The sequence below is a fragment of the Aedes aegypti genome, chromosome 2 (genome assembly GCF_002204515.2).
Source record: "Aedes aegypti strain LVP_AGWG chromosome 2, AaegL5.0 Primary Assembly, whole genome shotgun sequence".
NCBI lineage: Eukaryota > Metazoa > Arthropoda > Insecta > Diptera > Culicidae > Aedes > Aedes aegypti.
In genome coordinates, this window is record NC_035108.1 from 25135755 (window position 1) to 25152830 (window position 17076).

Consider the following 17076-nt stretch of genomic DNA (forward strand, 5'->3'; position numbering starts at 1 on the left):
TAACTTTTTGTTCCCATCATTTGAATTTTTATAAGCATCCTCTCCAAAAGCATAATTTGGTGTAACACAAAATGTTCAACGCACCAGACAATCAGTTTTCTAATTTTCTTTAAAACACTTCATCGGCCGAATCCAAAATATCGCGGAACCGAGATTAATCGTGACAGCAAAATCGAAAACACATTCACTTGCGCGCACAGATTCTTGTTTACGTTCGAATGCGCTTTGGATCGAAAACCGTTTTGCATTCCCGTTTACGCCAGCGAAATCAAGTGAGCCATGAATTGGAACGAATAGGATTCGATCGAATGTTGGATCCGCCCCGATCCGCCGTAAACAAGAATGAGGGTGAATGTCTGAAAAATTATAAGGTCGACAGTCTTGCTTAAAGAACTTAACATATATGTCTATCACATTAATATCGAAAATTCTATAATGTCATATGATATGAAAAAGGAGAGGTCTCTGCAACTTTCTTAAGTACGTCACAAATTCTATTTGTTGCTTTGTTGCTAGGGCGTGGCCAGAGCAACTTTCGACTATAATTAACAATTCGCCACCCCAAGGAAAAAAACGATTATCTTCAACGCACGTTTTAATGACCCTCGTCGCCTCTTTTATATCATGTAAATAAAGAATAAAATAATATGTTAATCAGTCCACAGTTCGTGAAGTGTGTCTTCTGCCAGTATTTATAGCACAGAAATACCTTAGGTACGAGTAAAATGTTGAATACCTTGGGATAGATAGACATAACACAAACGTTACTCTTGTTTTGACTGTGCAGTCTATTTGAGACAATTCGAATATTGAAATGTAGGACAAAAGAAACAAAATCGGGTGGTTTTTAAATAGGCTGCACATTAAAAACAAGAGTTAACAAAAGATTATAGCTATGGCAATCTTATCCAAAATGGTATGCTTTGTATGTTTCTCCATAAAGTTGAGAATATCTTATTTAGAGGCGGGGAACTGCAGTTGTTTGCAGCTGAAGAATTGAATGCATGGGCATTTTAGTGATGAGGAAATATTTGAAGTCTGCACCAAATATTTCACTGTCTCATATTTAAAAATAAAGACATAACAGTTTATATATGAACCTTCATCCCCAATAACAACTGCAAAACGTAAGCTATGTTTGAACATTTTATATTTTCTGCTGTTGATCAGAAAGTAGCAAAATAAGTTTCAGAATAAGTAAGCTATGCGGTGGTGTCAAAAGATAATGGATTCCAAAAATGTACTTAAAATGTGAATATTTGTATGACAAAGGAACCACAGGGGCCCAGATAGCCGTAGCGGTAAGCGCGCAGCTATTCAGCATGACCATGCTGTGGGTCGTGGGTTCGAATCCCGCTGCTTGAGGATCTTTACGTAAAAGAAATTTTCTCGATTCCCAGGGCATAGAGTATCTTCGTACCTGCCACACGATACACACGTGCAAAAATGGTCAATCGGCAAAGAAATCTCTCAGTTAATAACTGTGGAAGTGCTCATAAGAACACTAATCTGAGATGCAGGCTTTGTCCCAGTTGGGACGTAACGCCAGAAAGAAGAAGATGAGAAAGGAAACTCCAAACTTAAACCGTTGTTTTCTCAACGCCTACTTTTTCCATTTGGGGCAGTTATGCTTTTATGGACAGTAATTCTAACTATCAATTGGACTGAGAGAGGCTGGCAACACTAGCCGAGTGTAGTTATCACATAATGTGCTCCGTAATATTTTTTCGATTTTAAGTAAGCAATTGCGCGTTTAAATGATTTTTGCTTTGTCGATCGATTGATAATAGTGATTCCGCTTTGTACACATGTGAAGTATTTATCGCGAAGTGTTGTAAACCGAAGAAAGTGTCATAAATGTTGCTGCAAATTTTGTTTTAAACATGGCTGCTCAACGCATCGGATTTGCCCCAAGGGAGTATTTTTCCATTTACTAGTGTGCATATAGTGGAAGACGGGGTTGGTGGTCTGATGGCTACCGCTTCTGCTTCATATGCAGAAGGTCATGGGTTCAATCCCAGGCCCGTCCCTTTCCTCGTACTTTGTAGTTGTATATCTCTCACTTGCTTCTATCTTCCATTCTAAATATATCCTACTCATACTATTCGTTCATAGCAAACGCTAGAACCAGAGACGGACAAGAAACCGTTTCCCTAACGCTTCCATTCTTCCACGCGCACGCCTTTCTTACGCCTGATACATAGGCAGTCTGCTAACCACAAAAGCAAACCTCTCTGCCATGCCTTTCCCCCAATCCATATCCCGCATGAACTGACGTGGATGCAGTGGAATATACGGTCTACGTGGGAGTCAGTTCAATGCATCATCAATTCCTCCCCCTTCCCCTCATTGGTCTGCATTCTGACGTGGCAGGTGCCATTGTTGCCTAAAAATAGAAGATCACCAGCACTTATACACTGAGGATGCCTGTTAGTCCCAAGCAGTCATTCGGTTGGTTCCTTGTGTAAGTGCAGCTGATCTGGCGATACTGGAGTGCATCCACGGGCGGCCAATCAAGCTCAAGCTCAAGCTCACTAGTGTGCATATAGTGGGTACTGATGGTGTGTGTAAGAGGAGTGCGCGAAAGAGTATCGTAAGAGAAGTGGCTGCGGGATGCGTGTGTGTTGGTGATAACTCTGTTTGAGTGTGTTTTGTGGGATTCTGGCTAATGGAAGATTGACTTATCCACCGGTGAACACGTGGGGAACATTTATAAGCGTGCCTCGTTCAGGTGTCGGAGTTCTCGGGCCGAGTGATTTCGATTCACCGGTGTATGAGTTGTTGATACGAATCACACGGAATACCGTAAGTGTTTGTTTGCGTTTGCATAGATTGTCTTTCAAGTTTGCCTTTGACACTGCGATGACCATAGGCCAGGAGAAGTGGATGAACTTGTCATTCATTTTCCTGTCAAAATTCATACAAAATCTACTTTTTCTTTGACATAAATTCACTCTAGGTGAACCACTTCCCCTGGCCTATTTCGTGCGCCTGAGTGTTTCACCTGGAGATCTGATATTTTGTATTCTGTTGCATTAGTGCTTTCCGATTACTGAATCAGTCGCTTACTCGTCTGCCGTATTGACTTATCCACCGATGGATTGAGTTCGTTCGGTCTGGAAATTGTGACGAATGACACGCTTCTAAATGCTTCCCATCATGTTTCGGTCCCATTCAGGTGTACGAGTTCCTGGATTGAGTGAGCTCACACCGCCGATGTATGGGTCAATTTGATGGAAGTGATCTCGTGCTAGTAGTAGTGGATTTATTCATGATTGTCAGCGTAAGTGAACTTGTAAATTCAGTAATTAGGCATTTCACGGCGAAATTCTCTTTTTCGCTCTTCAACAAAACTTGAAAACAATGGTGCCCAGTACCTGTCAACTTTGACAGGTACTGGCACCGTTGTTTCCAGATTTCCCGAAGGACAGAGAGAGCGATTTCATGATGACGGGCAATTCGGTGAGATAAGCCAGTCCAAAAGACAATTCAAATAAAAAAAAATCAGAAATTGAAGGCACCCCGTGTTTATGGGAATGAAATCCTCTTTTTGATGTTGCATCTTATGGGTGAGACGAAATAGTTTATGTATTGTCAATCGTGTGGTCCTATTTCGAAAAAAAAAACGGAGTAATTCTTCCAAAACAGTAATGTTCCGTTTATATTCCTAATGCGTGCTTTCGTAGAACCTTCCCGACTAGAGGCTTGTAACAAAAATGTAATACAATTTTATCAGAATATGATATGCATATCATATTATGATATATTTTTTTAGGCTCCGTCATCCACAGAACATATTAAATCAAAAATATAACATAGTGTGTTTTATTTCCCTTCAAGATATATTTTTGTTCATTTTTAATAACTTTATAACAAAATTAAATAGATACTTATGCTTTTCAATAGTATACAATATTACCGTATATCGAACAGTATAATATTTTTCATACTTTGTATCAAACATTATAACTTGGTTTGATATGTTTTTGATATAATTAAAACACATTTTGTTATGTTTATGTTAGTATTCATACACTTTTTGTTATAATTTTAGTTATTTTAACAACATCATGCATCAAGTTTATAACAACCTATGTTCGAAAAAACTTTTTAACATAACATGTGCTGATATAATTTTGTTATGTACCCTTAGTCGGATTAGGGTAATGAGGACATTAATTATATTAGTAAATTTTTATCTTTAAACTTGCATCTTGAATAGGGAGTGGCTTATATTTTGATAGATACAGCATTGTGTAAGGCGAACATGTTTTATCATTGCGTTTTTGGTAATTGTACGAATGTTGGCTTAGTGTGATTTAGATGAGTGAATTTAATTATGTTGTTGTGAGCAGTGTGTAATCCCTTTTTAAAATGTATTGTGTGAGAGAAGGTTGCATGGGACCGATAATTGTGATGCCCTATATAATTGTGTGATAGGTATTGAAACGTTTTAAAATCGGGTGTAAATAATTCGGGACGTAAGAAAATCAACCAAAACTACACTGGAAAATCTACATTTGGTCGCTTGTTGTTGAACGTCATGAATTTATGCAATTAACGTTAAGATCCCAGAGGCGATTAACCTTAAGATACCGTTGCATGCTCCTGTGGGGTGAGCGACGGAATCAGAATCAATCGTATCCGAGTCGCGTCAAGCGAGTGCGGAAAATTATTCGTGTATTTTGTGCAGAGCTCGTTGCATGTTTATGATCATTAATTTATATAAAGGCAACGTTACGTTTAAATACTTTTGAAACAGACTACTTAACTACAAGTGTCGATATAAACCCCTATTCCTGTTTCATATACTATTGAGACACACATACCTTTTTTTAGCCATTTGTTATAATAAGTTTTGAATAGAAAAGTGCTGTAGTAGGCCTTGACAAAGCAAGAAGCTGTTTTTTCTGCGTCTTACAGTTTTTTCTCGTTTCAGAGAGAAAATTTTGGAGGAATTCAAGAATCGAGCAAATGCGCCAATAGTTTTCAAGTTTCAAGATACCTGATATTTGCAAGTTGCTTGGATTTCACAAGATTCCTTGGTCATCGATTTTGTGTTTCAGTTCCCTGTTTTTGCGTGTTGATGCCGAATTTATGATTTCCGTTTAGAACGGATTACCAACTGGTGAGTTCGTTCCATGCTTGTGAAAAAACAAGTTTGTATCGTGGCAATGTTTCATTTATTTGCTAAATAAAATATGGATGGTTCGTCACTGTAGGTGTCGGCATAAGCTCTTATTCCAGTTTCATAAATAAATTGAGCTACGCGTACATATTCTTTTATTTGTTTATCGTAATTACTGAGAATTTCCTTTGAATGGTTCGACATTAAACTTGTCGACGCACTGATAGATATTTTATTTTGATTTGAGGCTACATGAATCGCATCACTTACCAAGGTGAATCCTGATCATGTAGCTCCCCTCCCACTAACAAAACTCCTTCCTGTGAAAACCATGGGGATGCAGAGGTGATCTCGGTCTCTAGTAGCAATGGATGTCACACTAACATTCCTTTCCTTCCCCGATGACCGTAAGGACGTGGCCGGCGCCGTTATTGACATTACAGAGTTTGGAGTCCTCAAAATTGTACATTGAAGATGGCATGCTACTCCCAAGCTACATCTGTTGGTTCCCTGTACAATTTTGATTATTCCAGTCAATCACGGAGTAGCAACTACGAATTGTACGGTCATCAATGCTTATGCTTATGCTAGTAATTCTAACTATCAATTGGACTTTCGGATTTTTTTTTCTTGCCAGCTATATGAAAATTTTTGTGTTGGTAGATTGCATAAAAACCTCATTCAACTTTGGTGAGCCTTCGATATAGTTTTCTTCACAATTCAATGGTATCTGGCTCCAACACCTCCTATCTGAAGCCACAATTTGAAAACACAAGTAGTCATTTTGAAGAGTTCTAAAACCATGCTTCAACTTTGTCGAATATCATGAATCTGTATTTTCTCATCTGAACGTTGAATTTGCAAAAAGATTGTTATAACCTTAACCCGTTCTAACGGTCGTTAAACGAGATCGAAAGCTTGCTGATCAGAACAAATTGTATGCATGAATTTCTATTCCAGGCAAGCGACTCCATCACATCCGAATCGGACAGTTACGTAACGGAAAGTGACAAATCGCTCACGGAGACAACGGACGTCACCGAAGAGAAGGACTCGAAAAAGGCGAAAAAGGAAACCAATGGACATGTCACACCACCGGAGAAGGAGCCAGCCGACTCGCAAAAGTCCGAAGAACCGAAGAAGAGGTCCTCACTGAATGCTGTTGACAGCAATGAGACATCCGAGAAAAAGGCGAAGCCACCGGTGGCTGCTGAATCGGCTACCGGAAATGGGAAAGTTTCACCGAAGAATGAACCAAAAGGTTTGATTTAAAGTCTTACCGAAGGATAAATTGTTAATATTTTTTTATTTTATTCTGTAGAATCTCAACCAGAAACTTATCAGAGCTCGATGAGAAGCACATCCGATACCATTGAGAACCTCGACAGCAAACTAGCAAATCTCTTAGGCTCTGCTAAGGCTCATCCATCTGAAGACATAACAAAAGGTAAGTATTCCAGGATACCATAGCTAAAAACATTGAATTTTACTCAAATGTCTTCAACGTATTTTTCAGATGCTTCGAAAAATCCATTGTTTGGATCGATGAAAACTAACTATCAACAGAAGAACATGCAACAACAGCCGCAACAACAATCGCAACAGCAGCAGCAGCCGAATCAAAAAAGTCAGCAACAAAATCCACCACAGCAACAGCAACAACATCAGCAAACTACAACAGTCAACGGAGGTGGTGGCGGTGGCAGAAAGCATAAGAAGCATTATCATCACCAGGCTCAGCAGCATCACTGAAGCGAGCCTGAGTTGTGGAGCCTAACATGGCGGGTTTAGATTTCGCTGTTGCATTACTTTATTCCTATTGTTTGAAACCAAGTAGAGCTAAGTCCAATAATTATGGTTTGTGTGCTACAGATGGCCGATCGATTTGTCCGAATGTGTGTGATTGATATTTTTTCGTTTATTTTTGAGAATATATACTTTTGTAATGGAGAGATGTGTATTTTTTTCTGTGGTTTAATGGAATTGTTCAAATTTCCAATTAAGTATTTGACATTGATTATTTATAAGGGATTATCTGCTTTAAGCCGTACAGGCCTAAATGAAAGAAAAAAACTAAAACATTCACCGTTCTGCGAAGAATTAACGAATTTCAATTTTTTTGTCAGTACACTCGTACCCATATCAAGTTTCTAAAAGTGTTCAAAGGATCGGGAATTTTCCTGTGGCCAGAGTTATGAAAGTAGTGAACAAATTAATTCTTATCTTTGCAATAGCCGCTGTTCGGAATATGAGTCATGTTGGGAATTTGAGACGAAACGGTAACTATAAACAGGACAAATTCTTGGCCCTCGAACAGATTATTTCAATATATTGAATAAGTTTTGTGAATTTATTCAGTATATTTGGATTCTTCAGCTCTAATATTTCGTTTCGTTTGGAATAAGGAATATTTCATTATGAGTCCCACAATGAAAAGAGATAAAACTTTAAAAACAGCAACACTTCTAAAATTATTTCCAAACCCCCCACATTTACTCTCATGTGTTTGTTTTCGACCAACGTGTTTTCAAACAAAGAATCACCACCCACCAGGAAAACGCTACCGGCTTGGCAAGTTTTTGTCACGAGGAAAACTCCCGCGACATCACCGCAGGAGAACTTGCGCACGCATTTTCTCACCGCATACTGTCTCAATCCACGAAAACAACACTATGACCTGGTATTGGTGCCAGGAAACTTTGGGGACCCATTGACTTACTGACTGACAAACTAAATCTACGAAGTAACAGTTTGCCATCGTCGTCGTCTGGAGTACTGCAGCGTAAAAGCTCGTCGCGATCCGGGTACTGCACTTGATGCAGTTTTCGTGCAAAAAAAACGGGAACCACCAATTTCTTGTCTTAAGTGTTTTGTGATTAAAGGTTATTCCTCCACCGATTGTATTACATATCGTTAGTGTAATTGTGTAATATTGAAATGTTACTAGGATCTCAACTCTGCTGATGGTTACTCGAATACGAAGCTCTGATCTTGAAAGTTGGCTTATAATGTGATAATTTGTTTAAATCTCATCAAACGTGTGATTTACTGCTGAAACGTCAATTATCATGCCAGATCAGGCCAATTGACAGATAAGAAGTACGAAAGTGGTAAGGAAGCTTCCATAAGTGTGATAAAAGCTATGAAATCGCAGTTCAGATCATGTGACAGGATTAATGTTGCGTGCTTTCTGGACACTCAAGCAAAAGAAAAGGAACAACTTGTGTTTTGTATGATGGTAAGGATCATCGGGTGCACACAAAATACACTGCGAAACACGTTTTTGTCTCCAGCATCAAAATACCTCTATTTACTTAATTACGGGTTGCTGAATCCATTGCCGTTTACAGAAATATCATAGTACGTCTAGTTTTTGAGATATTGGTTGTTGAAAATGCAAAAATTTACTATTTCAGCCAACTTGCATGCAAGTTTGCCAGCTTGTAAAGCAATTTATTTGCTTAATTTGTCACAGAACTCAAACTCCATGTGTAGAACAATACTTATCATCAAAGTTTATAATACTTTTGATGCAGAAAAGTTATTTTCTGATGGTTTAGAAAAGTATTGTATTTTGCCGTATAAGATAAATGAAGAATTTTGTATGGAGACTGCAAGCGTGTCGAAAAAATCAATTTAATCGTGCAATTTCAACCTAAATATATCTAAAACAAAAGTTTAAGTCCTTTTTTGTATGCTTGGTGGATAAGATCACAAAAAAGTTTGATAACATATACTTCAAATTTTAGGTAAACATAAATAAAACCAATATTTGGCGACCTGTACCTAAAAATTGTGACGTGCTGGGAAATTTCTGAGAACGGCATCAGATTCAGCAACCCCAAATCTACTAGAGACACACAATTTGATCCTTGAGACACGCAAAAATGTCATTTTTGTTGCGCTGTGATATGTATAGTTAGGCGGCATCCACAAATTACGTAACGCTCTGGGGGGAAGGGGAAGAGTAGGCTCAAGCGTTACGGCTCAGAGACAATTTTTAAATTTTTCATACAATAAGCGTTACGGAGGAGGGAGAGGGCCAAACATTTCCAATTTTAGCTTTACGTAATATATGGACGTTACCTTATAGGCGGCAGGAGCCTTCCTTAGACTATGCCCACCGCAGCGTGGGGAAACAGCAATCTACCATGTCGGTTAACAGTGCGTTTGTATATTTGGCAACGCTATCCAACCGATTCAACTGTTGCTATTCTTCAAATCAAATGACGTGCAGTCTCATGTTTCGTCAGTATTTTTATTGTTCCGTTTTATTTTTGAAGATGTATTGGAGAAACTCTGCAGGATTTCCCGGAGGATATCTAGGGGAATTCTCGGAATAACTCCAGAAGGATTCCTAATGGAGCTTCGGAGGATTTCCTAGGAATTACTGGAGAAACTCCGATTAAATTATTGGAGGAACATCTCGAAAATCCAAATAAAATCCCAAAAAAAAATTCGGAGAAGTTCCCAGTGTAGCTCGAAAAGAATTACCGGTAGAACCTCTAAGAAATTACATCGGGACATTCTTTTCAAGAATTCCCCCGAAGATTTCTCCAAAGAACTCCTCCGGTATTTTATTCAGGAATTTCTCATGGGATTCCCAATGGCATTTTCAATTCCTCTTCATCCAGGATTTCGTCCAGAAATTCATAAAGAAATTCTTGTTTGGATTTTCTCCAGAAATTATTTCGGAGATTTTTTCAGAGAATTTGAACCAGCTGTGGATTTGCAGCAGGAATTTTTCCAGAAATGTCCACCAGGAATTCCTCCGGGGATTTCAAGGAATCCTCCAGGGATATCCCCCAACATTTACTCAGGGGTTTTCTTCAGGAATTCCTCAGTGGATATCTTTCAGGCATTCATCCGGGGATTTGCTGCAAGAATTTCTCCGGGGACTCGCTCAAGGTATCCCGTCGGGTATATATTTGCTTCAGAAATTCATCCGTGGATTTCGTACTCTTGGGATTTTCTTAAGAAATTTCTTTGATGATTTGAGAGGATTCCTTCGGCGATTTCCCCAGGAACCCCTTTGCAAGTTTTCTCCAAGAATTCCCCTGGGGATTTTCAATAGCTATTACTCTGTGGATTTCGTCCAGCAATTTTTCGGGAAATTTGGTCTTGAAATTCTTTTTGAGATTTTCACCAGGAATTGCTCCGGGTATTTCCACAAGAACCTCCGAGAATTTTCTCCAGAAATTCTTCTGGGGATTTCGTCCAGGAATTCCTACGGCGATTTTCTCCAGAAATTCCTTCGGAGATTTTTTCATAGAATTCCTCTGGAGATTTCCCTCAAGAATTCCTTAGGGAATTCACTCCAAGAATTTCTCCGAGAATTCCAAGGATTCTCTCTGGGGGTATTCCTAGACCTCCTTGGAGATTTTTTTTCAGGAATTCAACAGGGGATTTCTATAGTAATTCCTCCAGGGATTTCGTCCAGTATTTTCTTCAAAAAATCTGTCGGGGATTTTTTTTCAGAGAATTTTTCCGGAGATTTCCTTCAGGAATTTCTCTTGTGATTTGAATTAGGAGATTCTCTTATGATTTCAACCAGGAATTTCTCTGAGGATTTTCTCCAGGAATTCCTCCGGGGATTTCAAAGATTACTCTGCCAATATCCCCAAGAACTCCTCTGAGAATTTCTCAGGGGATTTACAATAGTAATTCCTCACGGGATTTTCTCCAGGAATTCATCAGGGAATTTCCTATAGCAATTCCTCCGGAGATTTTGTGCAGGATTTTATCTTGGGGTTTGCGTCCAGAAATTCATCTGAGGATTTTCTTCAAAAAGTTTTTCTGGGATTTTTTTAGAGAATTTTTTTTCTCTAAACTTCTCCTGGGATATCCTCCAGGAATTTTTCTGAGAATTTCGTCCAGAAATTCCTCCAGGGATTTCGTCCAGGAATTCCTCCAGAAACTTCTTTGACGATATGCTCCAGGCATTTCTTCCGGAGAATTCCCCCAAGAACTCCTCCGGAGATTTTCTTCAAAAATTCTTCAGGAGATCTCCAATAGCAATTCCTTCGGGGATTTGCACCAGAAATTTTTCTGAGGATTTTCTTAAAAAATTCCTCCGGAGATTGTTTTATAGAATTCCTCTGGGGATTTACTCCAGGATCTTTTCCGAGAATATCAAATAGAAATTCCTTCTGGGATATTCGTCAAGACCTCTATTGAGAATTTTCTCCAGGAATTCCCCAAGGGTCTTCTAATAACAATTCCTACGGGGATTTCGTCCAGAAATTCTTTTGTGCTTTCCTCCAGGAATTGCTTCGGGAATTTCCTCTAGAAGCACCTCCGGAGATTGGTCTAGGAATTCCCCTGAGCATTTCCTTCAGAAACTTCCCTGGCGATTTGCTCTAGGAATTACCAAGGGAATTTCGAATAGCAATCCCTCAGGGGGTTTCGTCCAGAATTTCCTCTGGGTATTTAACCCAAAAAAATCATTAGGAAATTTCTCCGGGGATTTTCTTCAGAAATTATTTCGGGGATTCTTTTCAGAGAATTTTTCTGGAAATTTTCTCCAGGTAGTTCTTGGAAAATTTGCAACAGGATTTTTTCCGAAGATTTTTTCCAGGAATTTCTTAGAGGATTTACTTCAGGAATGTCCCCGGGGATTTCTTTGAAGAACTTTTCCGAGAATTCCCTCCAAGAAATAATCCGGGGATTTCCTTTGGAGATATTCTCCAAGAATTCCTCCGGGAATTCTTTTGGAGCTCAACCAGGAATTCCTTCGAATTTTCTTCTCAGTTTCTCCAGGAATATCGCTAAAGTTCGTCAAGCAATTACCCCGGAGTTTCTCTAGAAACGCCTCCAGAGTTCCTCCAGAAACACATCCGAAGTTCTTCCATAGTTTTTCTAGGATTTTCTTTTGGAGATTCTGTAGGATTTTCTCCAGACTTCCTACAGGAATTTCTTTAAAGTTCTCTGGGTATTCCTTCGGTGCTTCACCGTTCATTCCTCCTGAGTTGCTCCAGAAATTCTTTAGGAGTTCTTTCAGCAATTCTTCTGGATGAAATCCAGTATATCCTCCGAAGTTCCTCCAAAGTTCCACCGGGAAGTACTTTGGATTTCCTTCTTAGCTCCTTTGGAATAGTTGCGTAGTTCTTTCGGGTGTTCCTCAAGGAATTTTCCGGGTTTCCCCCATGAATTCCTCTGTAGGTCCTCTAACAATTCTTCCGGCGTTCCTTCAGAAATTTCTCCGGAGTTCTTCCTGAAGCTTTGAAGAAACCTCAAAGCATATGCTGGATAAAATCCAAAAGAATTGGTGAAAGAACTCCAGAGGAATTTCTGGAGCAACTCAGGAGGAATCACCGGTGAAGCTCCGAAGGAACTCTAAAGGAATTCCTGTAGGAATTTTGGACAAAACCCTAGAAAATCTTCAAAGGAAATCCTGAAGTAACTACGAAGCAGTTCATGGAGAAACTTAGTAGACGTTTCTGGAGAAACTCCGGATGTGTTATTGGAGGAAGTCCGGAAGCGTTTCTAGAGAAACACCGGAGTAATTGCTTGACGAACTCCGAAGTAATTCCTGGAGAAACAAAAGAGAAAATTAAAATTCCAACAGTTGGAAAGAAACTCCGGAGGAACTTTCTAGAAATCCAAATGAATCGCTGGAGGAATTTCTGGAAGAAATCTAGAAGAATTACCGGTGGAATCCGGACGATGTCCCGAGGAATGGCGGGATGGTATCCAGAAGAATTGCCGATGCAAACCCGGAATAATTTTTAGAGGAATTCCCAGAATTCCCAGAAGAAGTCTAGAGAAATTTCCTGAGAAACTTTTGAGAAATTTTCTGAGGAACTCTGGACAATCTCCCGGAGGGAATGTAGTGAATTATTCGAAGCAACTTCAGAAGAATCCCATTTCATGTTTACTATGATGGTCCTCTCAATCAACTTTCCAAAGCATTTCTGTTCTATGAGTCGATGGGAACTTCAATTCATGGAGGTTTGCCTGTACTTGAGGAACTCTGGAAAATTCTGGAGATATTTCGAAAAAAATCAGGACGAATTATGAAGAAAATCCGAAGGAATTCCCGGTGGAGGTGCAAAAAAAAATCCGGAAGAGTTCTTGAAAAACAAATCTCCGGAGCATTTTTTGGTGGAACTCCATGGAGGAAATCCTCGACCCCGGAGGGGAAAGCTTAAGAGGAGTTCATGGGACATCCCTGGAGGATTTTTTTGAAAAAATCACCCGATGAATTTCTGAAGAAAATTCCGGTGGAATTCCTGGTGGAAATAACCAAAGGAATTCATTAGCGATACTTTTTGTCTAAACGTCCAAACAATGCGGAACAAACACTTCACGTTATGACGTTCCAACACTGTAGCTGTCAATAATGATAAGCCAGAAGCAAGAAAAGCAACTACCGGTGCGGAAACAGGGTCGTATTCTACCAACCTTGATATCAACGATCGGTGCAGAAATGAAAGAATAGCTATAATAGAACCGCTTTGCGTATTCATTTTATGCACGCATCTGTGAACGCACTGGTGGGCAGAGTCCGCAGCCACAGAGCAAAGCCATGCTGAAGGTGATTCCCGGTCGGTCCAGGATCTTTTCGTAATGGACTTCTTGGACTTCCCTGGGCATACAGCATTATCGTATTTGCCACAAGATATACGAATGTGAAAATGGCAACTTTGGCAAAGTAGCTCTCAGTTAATAACTGTGGAAGTGCTCATAAGAACACCAAGCTGAGGAGCAGGCTCTGTCCCAGTGAGGACGTAATGCTCTGTAATCCGGTAGTACAGTTCTAAACTTACATTAATTTATATTCGACGCCGAAAAAACTACATCAGGCCAATGTTTCAATGAACATATTTTCATTGCAATGAAATTGTAATACTTTTTATTTCTGAAACTAAGTGGTATGCGTTAATAGGTTTTTACCGAAAAAATACCTCTTAGAACTGTTTCCGTCATCGAAGGAAAATGACGAATAATGTGCTAAGAATTGATAGGGAACCCTAATTAACGAATAAGCTCAGTTCATCGGCCAATGCATCACAACACAGTCGTGCGACTTTCTGATGCAACACAACAAACAGTAAAATCAATCCGCTCGATACACGGGGTCCGTACACCGAAAAGCACGCGTTTACTGAGAACTTTTGCTTTGGTAGTGGTCAGTGCCGTAGCGTGCGGTTGGCCAGGTTGGCACCCGCCAAGGGCGCCAGCTCTCAGGGGGCGCCAAAATGCGTGACGCACTTGGCAAAGTTTTGGAAGAGTCATAGCCAATAAGTGTCAAATTCAAAGTGGAAAAATTAACACATTTGTGATATTTTAACAATATGTGTTGAAAGCATCTCAGAAGATTTCAGTATTCAGAACTTGAAAATTCCTGACAAGAGTTCTTAAAATTATAAACTCATTAAATTTACTTTAAAATTTGCTAGTTATTTTTTGAAATTTATTTCTATTTTTTAAAACTAGTGTACAAGTATGTCTGGTAGCCAGGTACATTCTGACATTTAGCTGAATGATATTCTCGCGTTGAGTATCATACAGGCGTATCTGCAGTGATCGATTTCTCTTCGTCGATTTTCTCTTTGCATGATTACACGAAATTCAATCGGTTTTAGAAACATTTGACGGTGTAGTTCGATGAAGGATGATGAGTACTTACTACTGAGTCAAAAATAGCAGTCGAAAACAGTCGTCCGGTAAAGCAATTAGCTAAAGAGAAAGTCGATGAAGAGAAATCGATCATTGCAGTTACGCCCTTATGATACTGAACGCGAGATATATTTTTGTGAGAAGAAATTTCAAACGAATTTAGAACTAAGACTGTTTTAAACACCGTTCATTACAACAATAATAACGCTGTTGAAAACAACATATCTTATCACAGGAAATCGTGGACATATATCTGGATTTTAACAGAATACACACTAAGCTCCTATGATGAATTTCACCGTAATCTCAACAGCTGAACAGTTCGGTGAAATAAAACACCGTAATTTCGTCGGAATTTTACGGATTCCGGTGATTTTTTACCGAATACTGTGAAAATTTATCGTACTCCGTTAATATATTTTACCGAACCGTTCAGCTGTTGAGATTTCACAGGAATCCGTAAAATAATTTAAGTGTGTAGTTGGTGTCATTTTGATTGAATACTAGTCAGAATACTTTTGATTGCATTCTGAGTATAATTCTACAAAATTCATCACTGCAATGATCATATCGTCTTGGATACAATTTTCAAAGAATTCCCTGACAGAATCGTAGATAAAACCTCTACAGGGACCTGACAAATTTATCTTCAGAATCCTAAATAGAATATTTACACCAATTTTGACTTAAAAAATATGGAATAAGAATGACTCATTCAGACGAACTTATCACACACAATTCAAAAAATTGAACTCCATAGTATTGAGATTTGTTATTACTATATGCTAACATTGTTAAAAGCTTATTATTTTTACGCCGATTTCTTTCACGCTAATATCATGGAATTTCATCAACAAATGTATTAAAAACACAATACTCAGACAGTTCATCTAAAAACAAATTTTGGGGGTTTTCTTAAAATAAATTGACAGTTCATGTATTTTAAATGTAAACACTTAAAGTGAATAGTGAACACTTAAGCTTTAGCATGACACTTCTTTGGTGTTTTTAAAAATGCGTTCATATAGAAGCCGCAGAAAAAAATTGAAAATAAACCTTTTGGAATTTTTATGGTAAGTTTAACGTGTTTCATGAGAAAAAAAGTTAAATTTTGACTTTGACTAGGGGCGCACAAATAGAGGTTCGCCAAGGGCGCCATGAGGCAACGCTACGGCTCTGGTAGTGGTGTCCCCACATCAAACAAGAGCGCCACATAAAGCACGATTTGTGACAACAAAAAAAGCCAAACGTCGCATCCCCAACATCCCGCATACAAGCTCACGTGCAGGCGGCTTTCAGCGAGAGCGGGAGATCGCTAATAGAAGCATAGTGTGTTGAGAGAGATAACCCGAGCAGAAATTATAGCAAATCTAAAACTTTTATTTGACTTGAATTGTGTAATAACCTCTTTTGAGCCTATTACATTAGAACTTTAGAACCAAACACAAACGAAACCTTCTGACTACAAGTCTTCAAGGCAATAAAATTATTTGCATCTGACGTTAATCGAAAGTTACTCTCATATCTTTCAATGCACAATGTTTCGAGTCGACAATTGGGTCCTAAAACCTCAATGAGTCGATGTTCCATGACTCGATATCGACTCATGGAACCATACTAAAAACCAAATTTCGTGGCATCTATGATGGCCCCACGAAACAGCTTCCGAAGGATTTCTGTTCCATTACTCGATATTTCCATGAGTCAATGGTCCCTTCAATATCGACTCATGGAGGTTTGACTGTAATACGAAAGAGCATGTTACTGCAACTACTTTAGCAATTTTTCCCGCTCAAATAACGGCTATATCATGTTTAAACTTTAATTTAAAAATTGGGTTCATAAATGGACCTTGACACTTTTGATCATGTTTGACGTTCGCGTAGACGACAAAAACACCACAGGGGTTTTAGTTTTAACACTGGGGTTGTTCCTATCTGACATTTCGGAAGGGACACGGAAAACAAAATATACCCAAAATTTCAGTTTAAGCCAAGAGGTGTGACAAAATCTAAAGAAACATGAAAAAATGTTTTTTTGGACTTAAACCAACGGAAAACATTAAAAAAATTGAGTAAACATGCGTTTTTGGCCTAAACTTAATCGTTTGGCACTAACATTGGGACAGGGCTTTAGAACCCTATTAAGCAAGAAGGGTTTCCTCTGTTCTCGTTTATTTTAGACGTATGATGTCTACATTAGGGCGATTCAAATTGTACCATCCTTACCATAAAAATAGTGTTCTGTGAAATTTTCAGCTTTCTAGGTGGTGATTCGAAGGTAGCTCAAAGACGATGTAGGTTTACATGGAAATTACTTTGGAGAAA

General features: G+C 38.9%; 2 protein-coding genes across 5 annotated transcripts in view; both read left to right on the plus strand.

Annotated features, from left to right (window-relative positions):
- The window catches only part of LOC5568474 (RNA polymerase II degradation factor 1), a 30144-nt gene extending 23066 nt beyond the window's left edge, over window positions 1-7078 (plus strand). For all 3 annotated transcript variants that reach the window (XM_001652257.2, XM_021840298.1, XM_021840297.1), the window contains exons 5-7: window positions 6089-6389; window positions 6450-6575; window positions 6645-7078. In XM_001652257.2, the coding sequence (XP_001652307.1) occupies window positions 6089-6389; window positions 6450-6575; window positions 6645-6880 (663 nt within the window). In that variant the 3' untranslated portion in view covers window positions 6881-7078. The remainder of the gene's footprint in view (window positions 1-6088; window positions 6390-6449; window positions 6576-6644) is intronic.
- A 913-nt stretch (window positions 7079-7991) lies between these two features.
- The window catches only part of LOC5568466 (multiple C2 and transmembrane domain-containing protein 1), a 215088-nt gene continuing 206003 nt past the window's right edge, over window positions 7992-17076 (plus strand). The window contains exon 1 of one of the 2 annotated variants that reach the window (XM_021840302.1): window positions 7992-8238. The gene's annotated coding sequence lies outside the window, so the exon portion shown is untranslated. Of the gene's footprint in view, window positions 8239-8309; window positions 8367-17076 lie in introns of those variants that run through there. The other variant, XM_021840303.1, reaches the window with a different exon arrangement.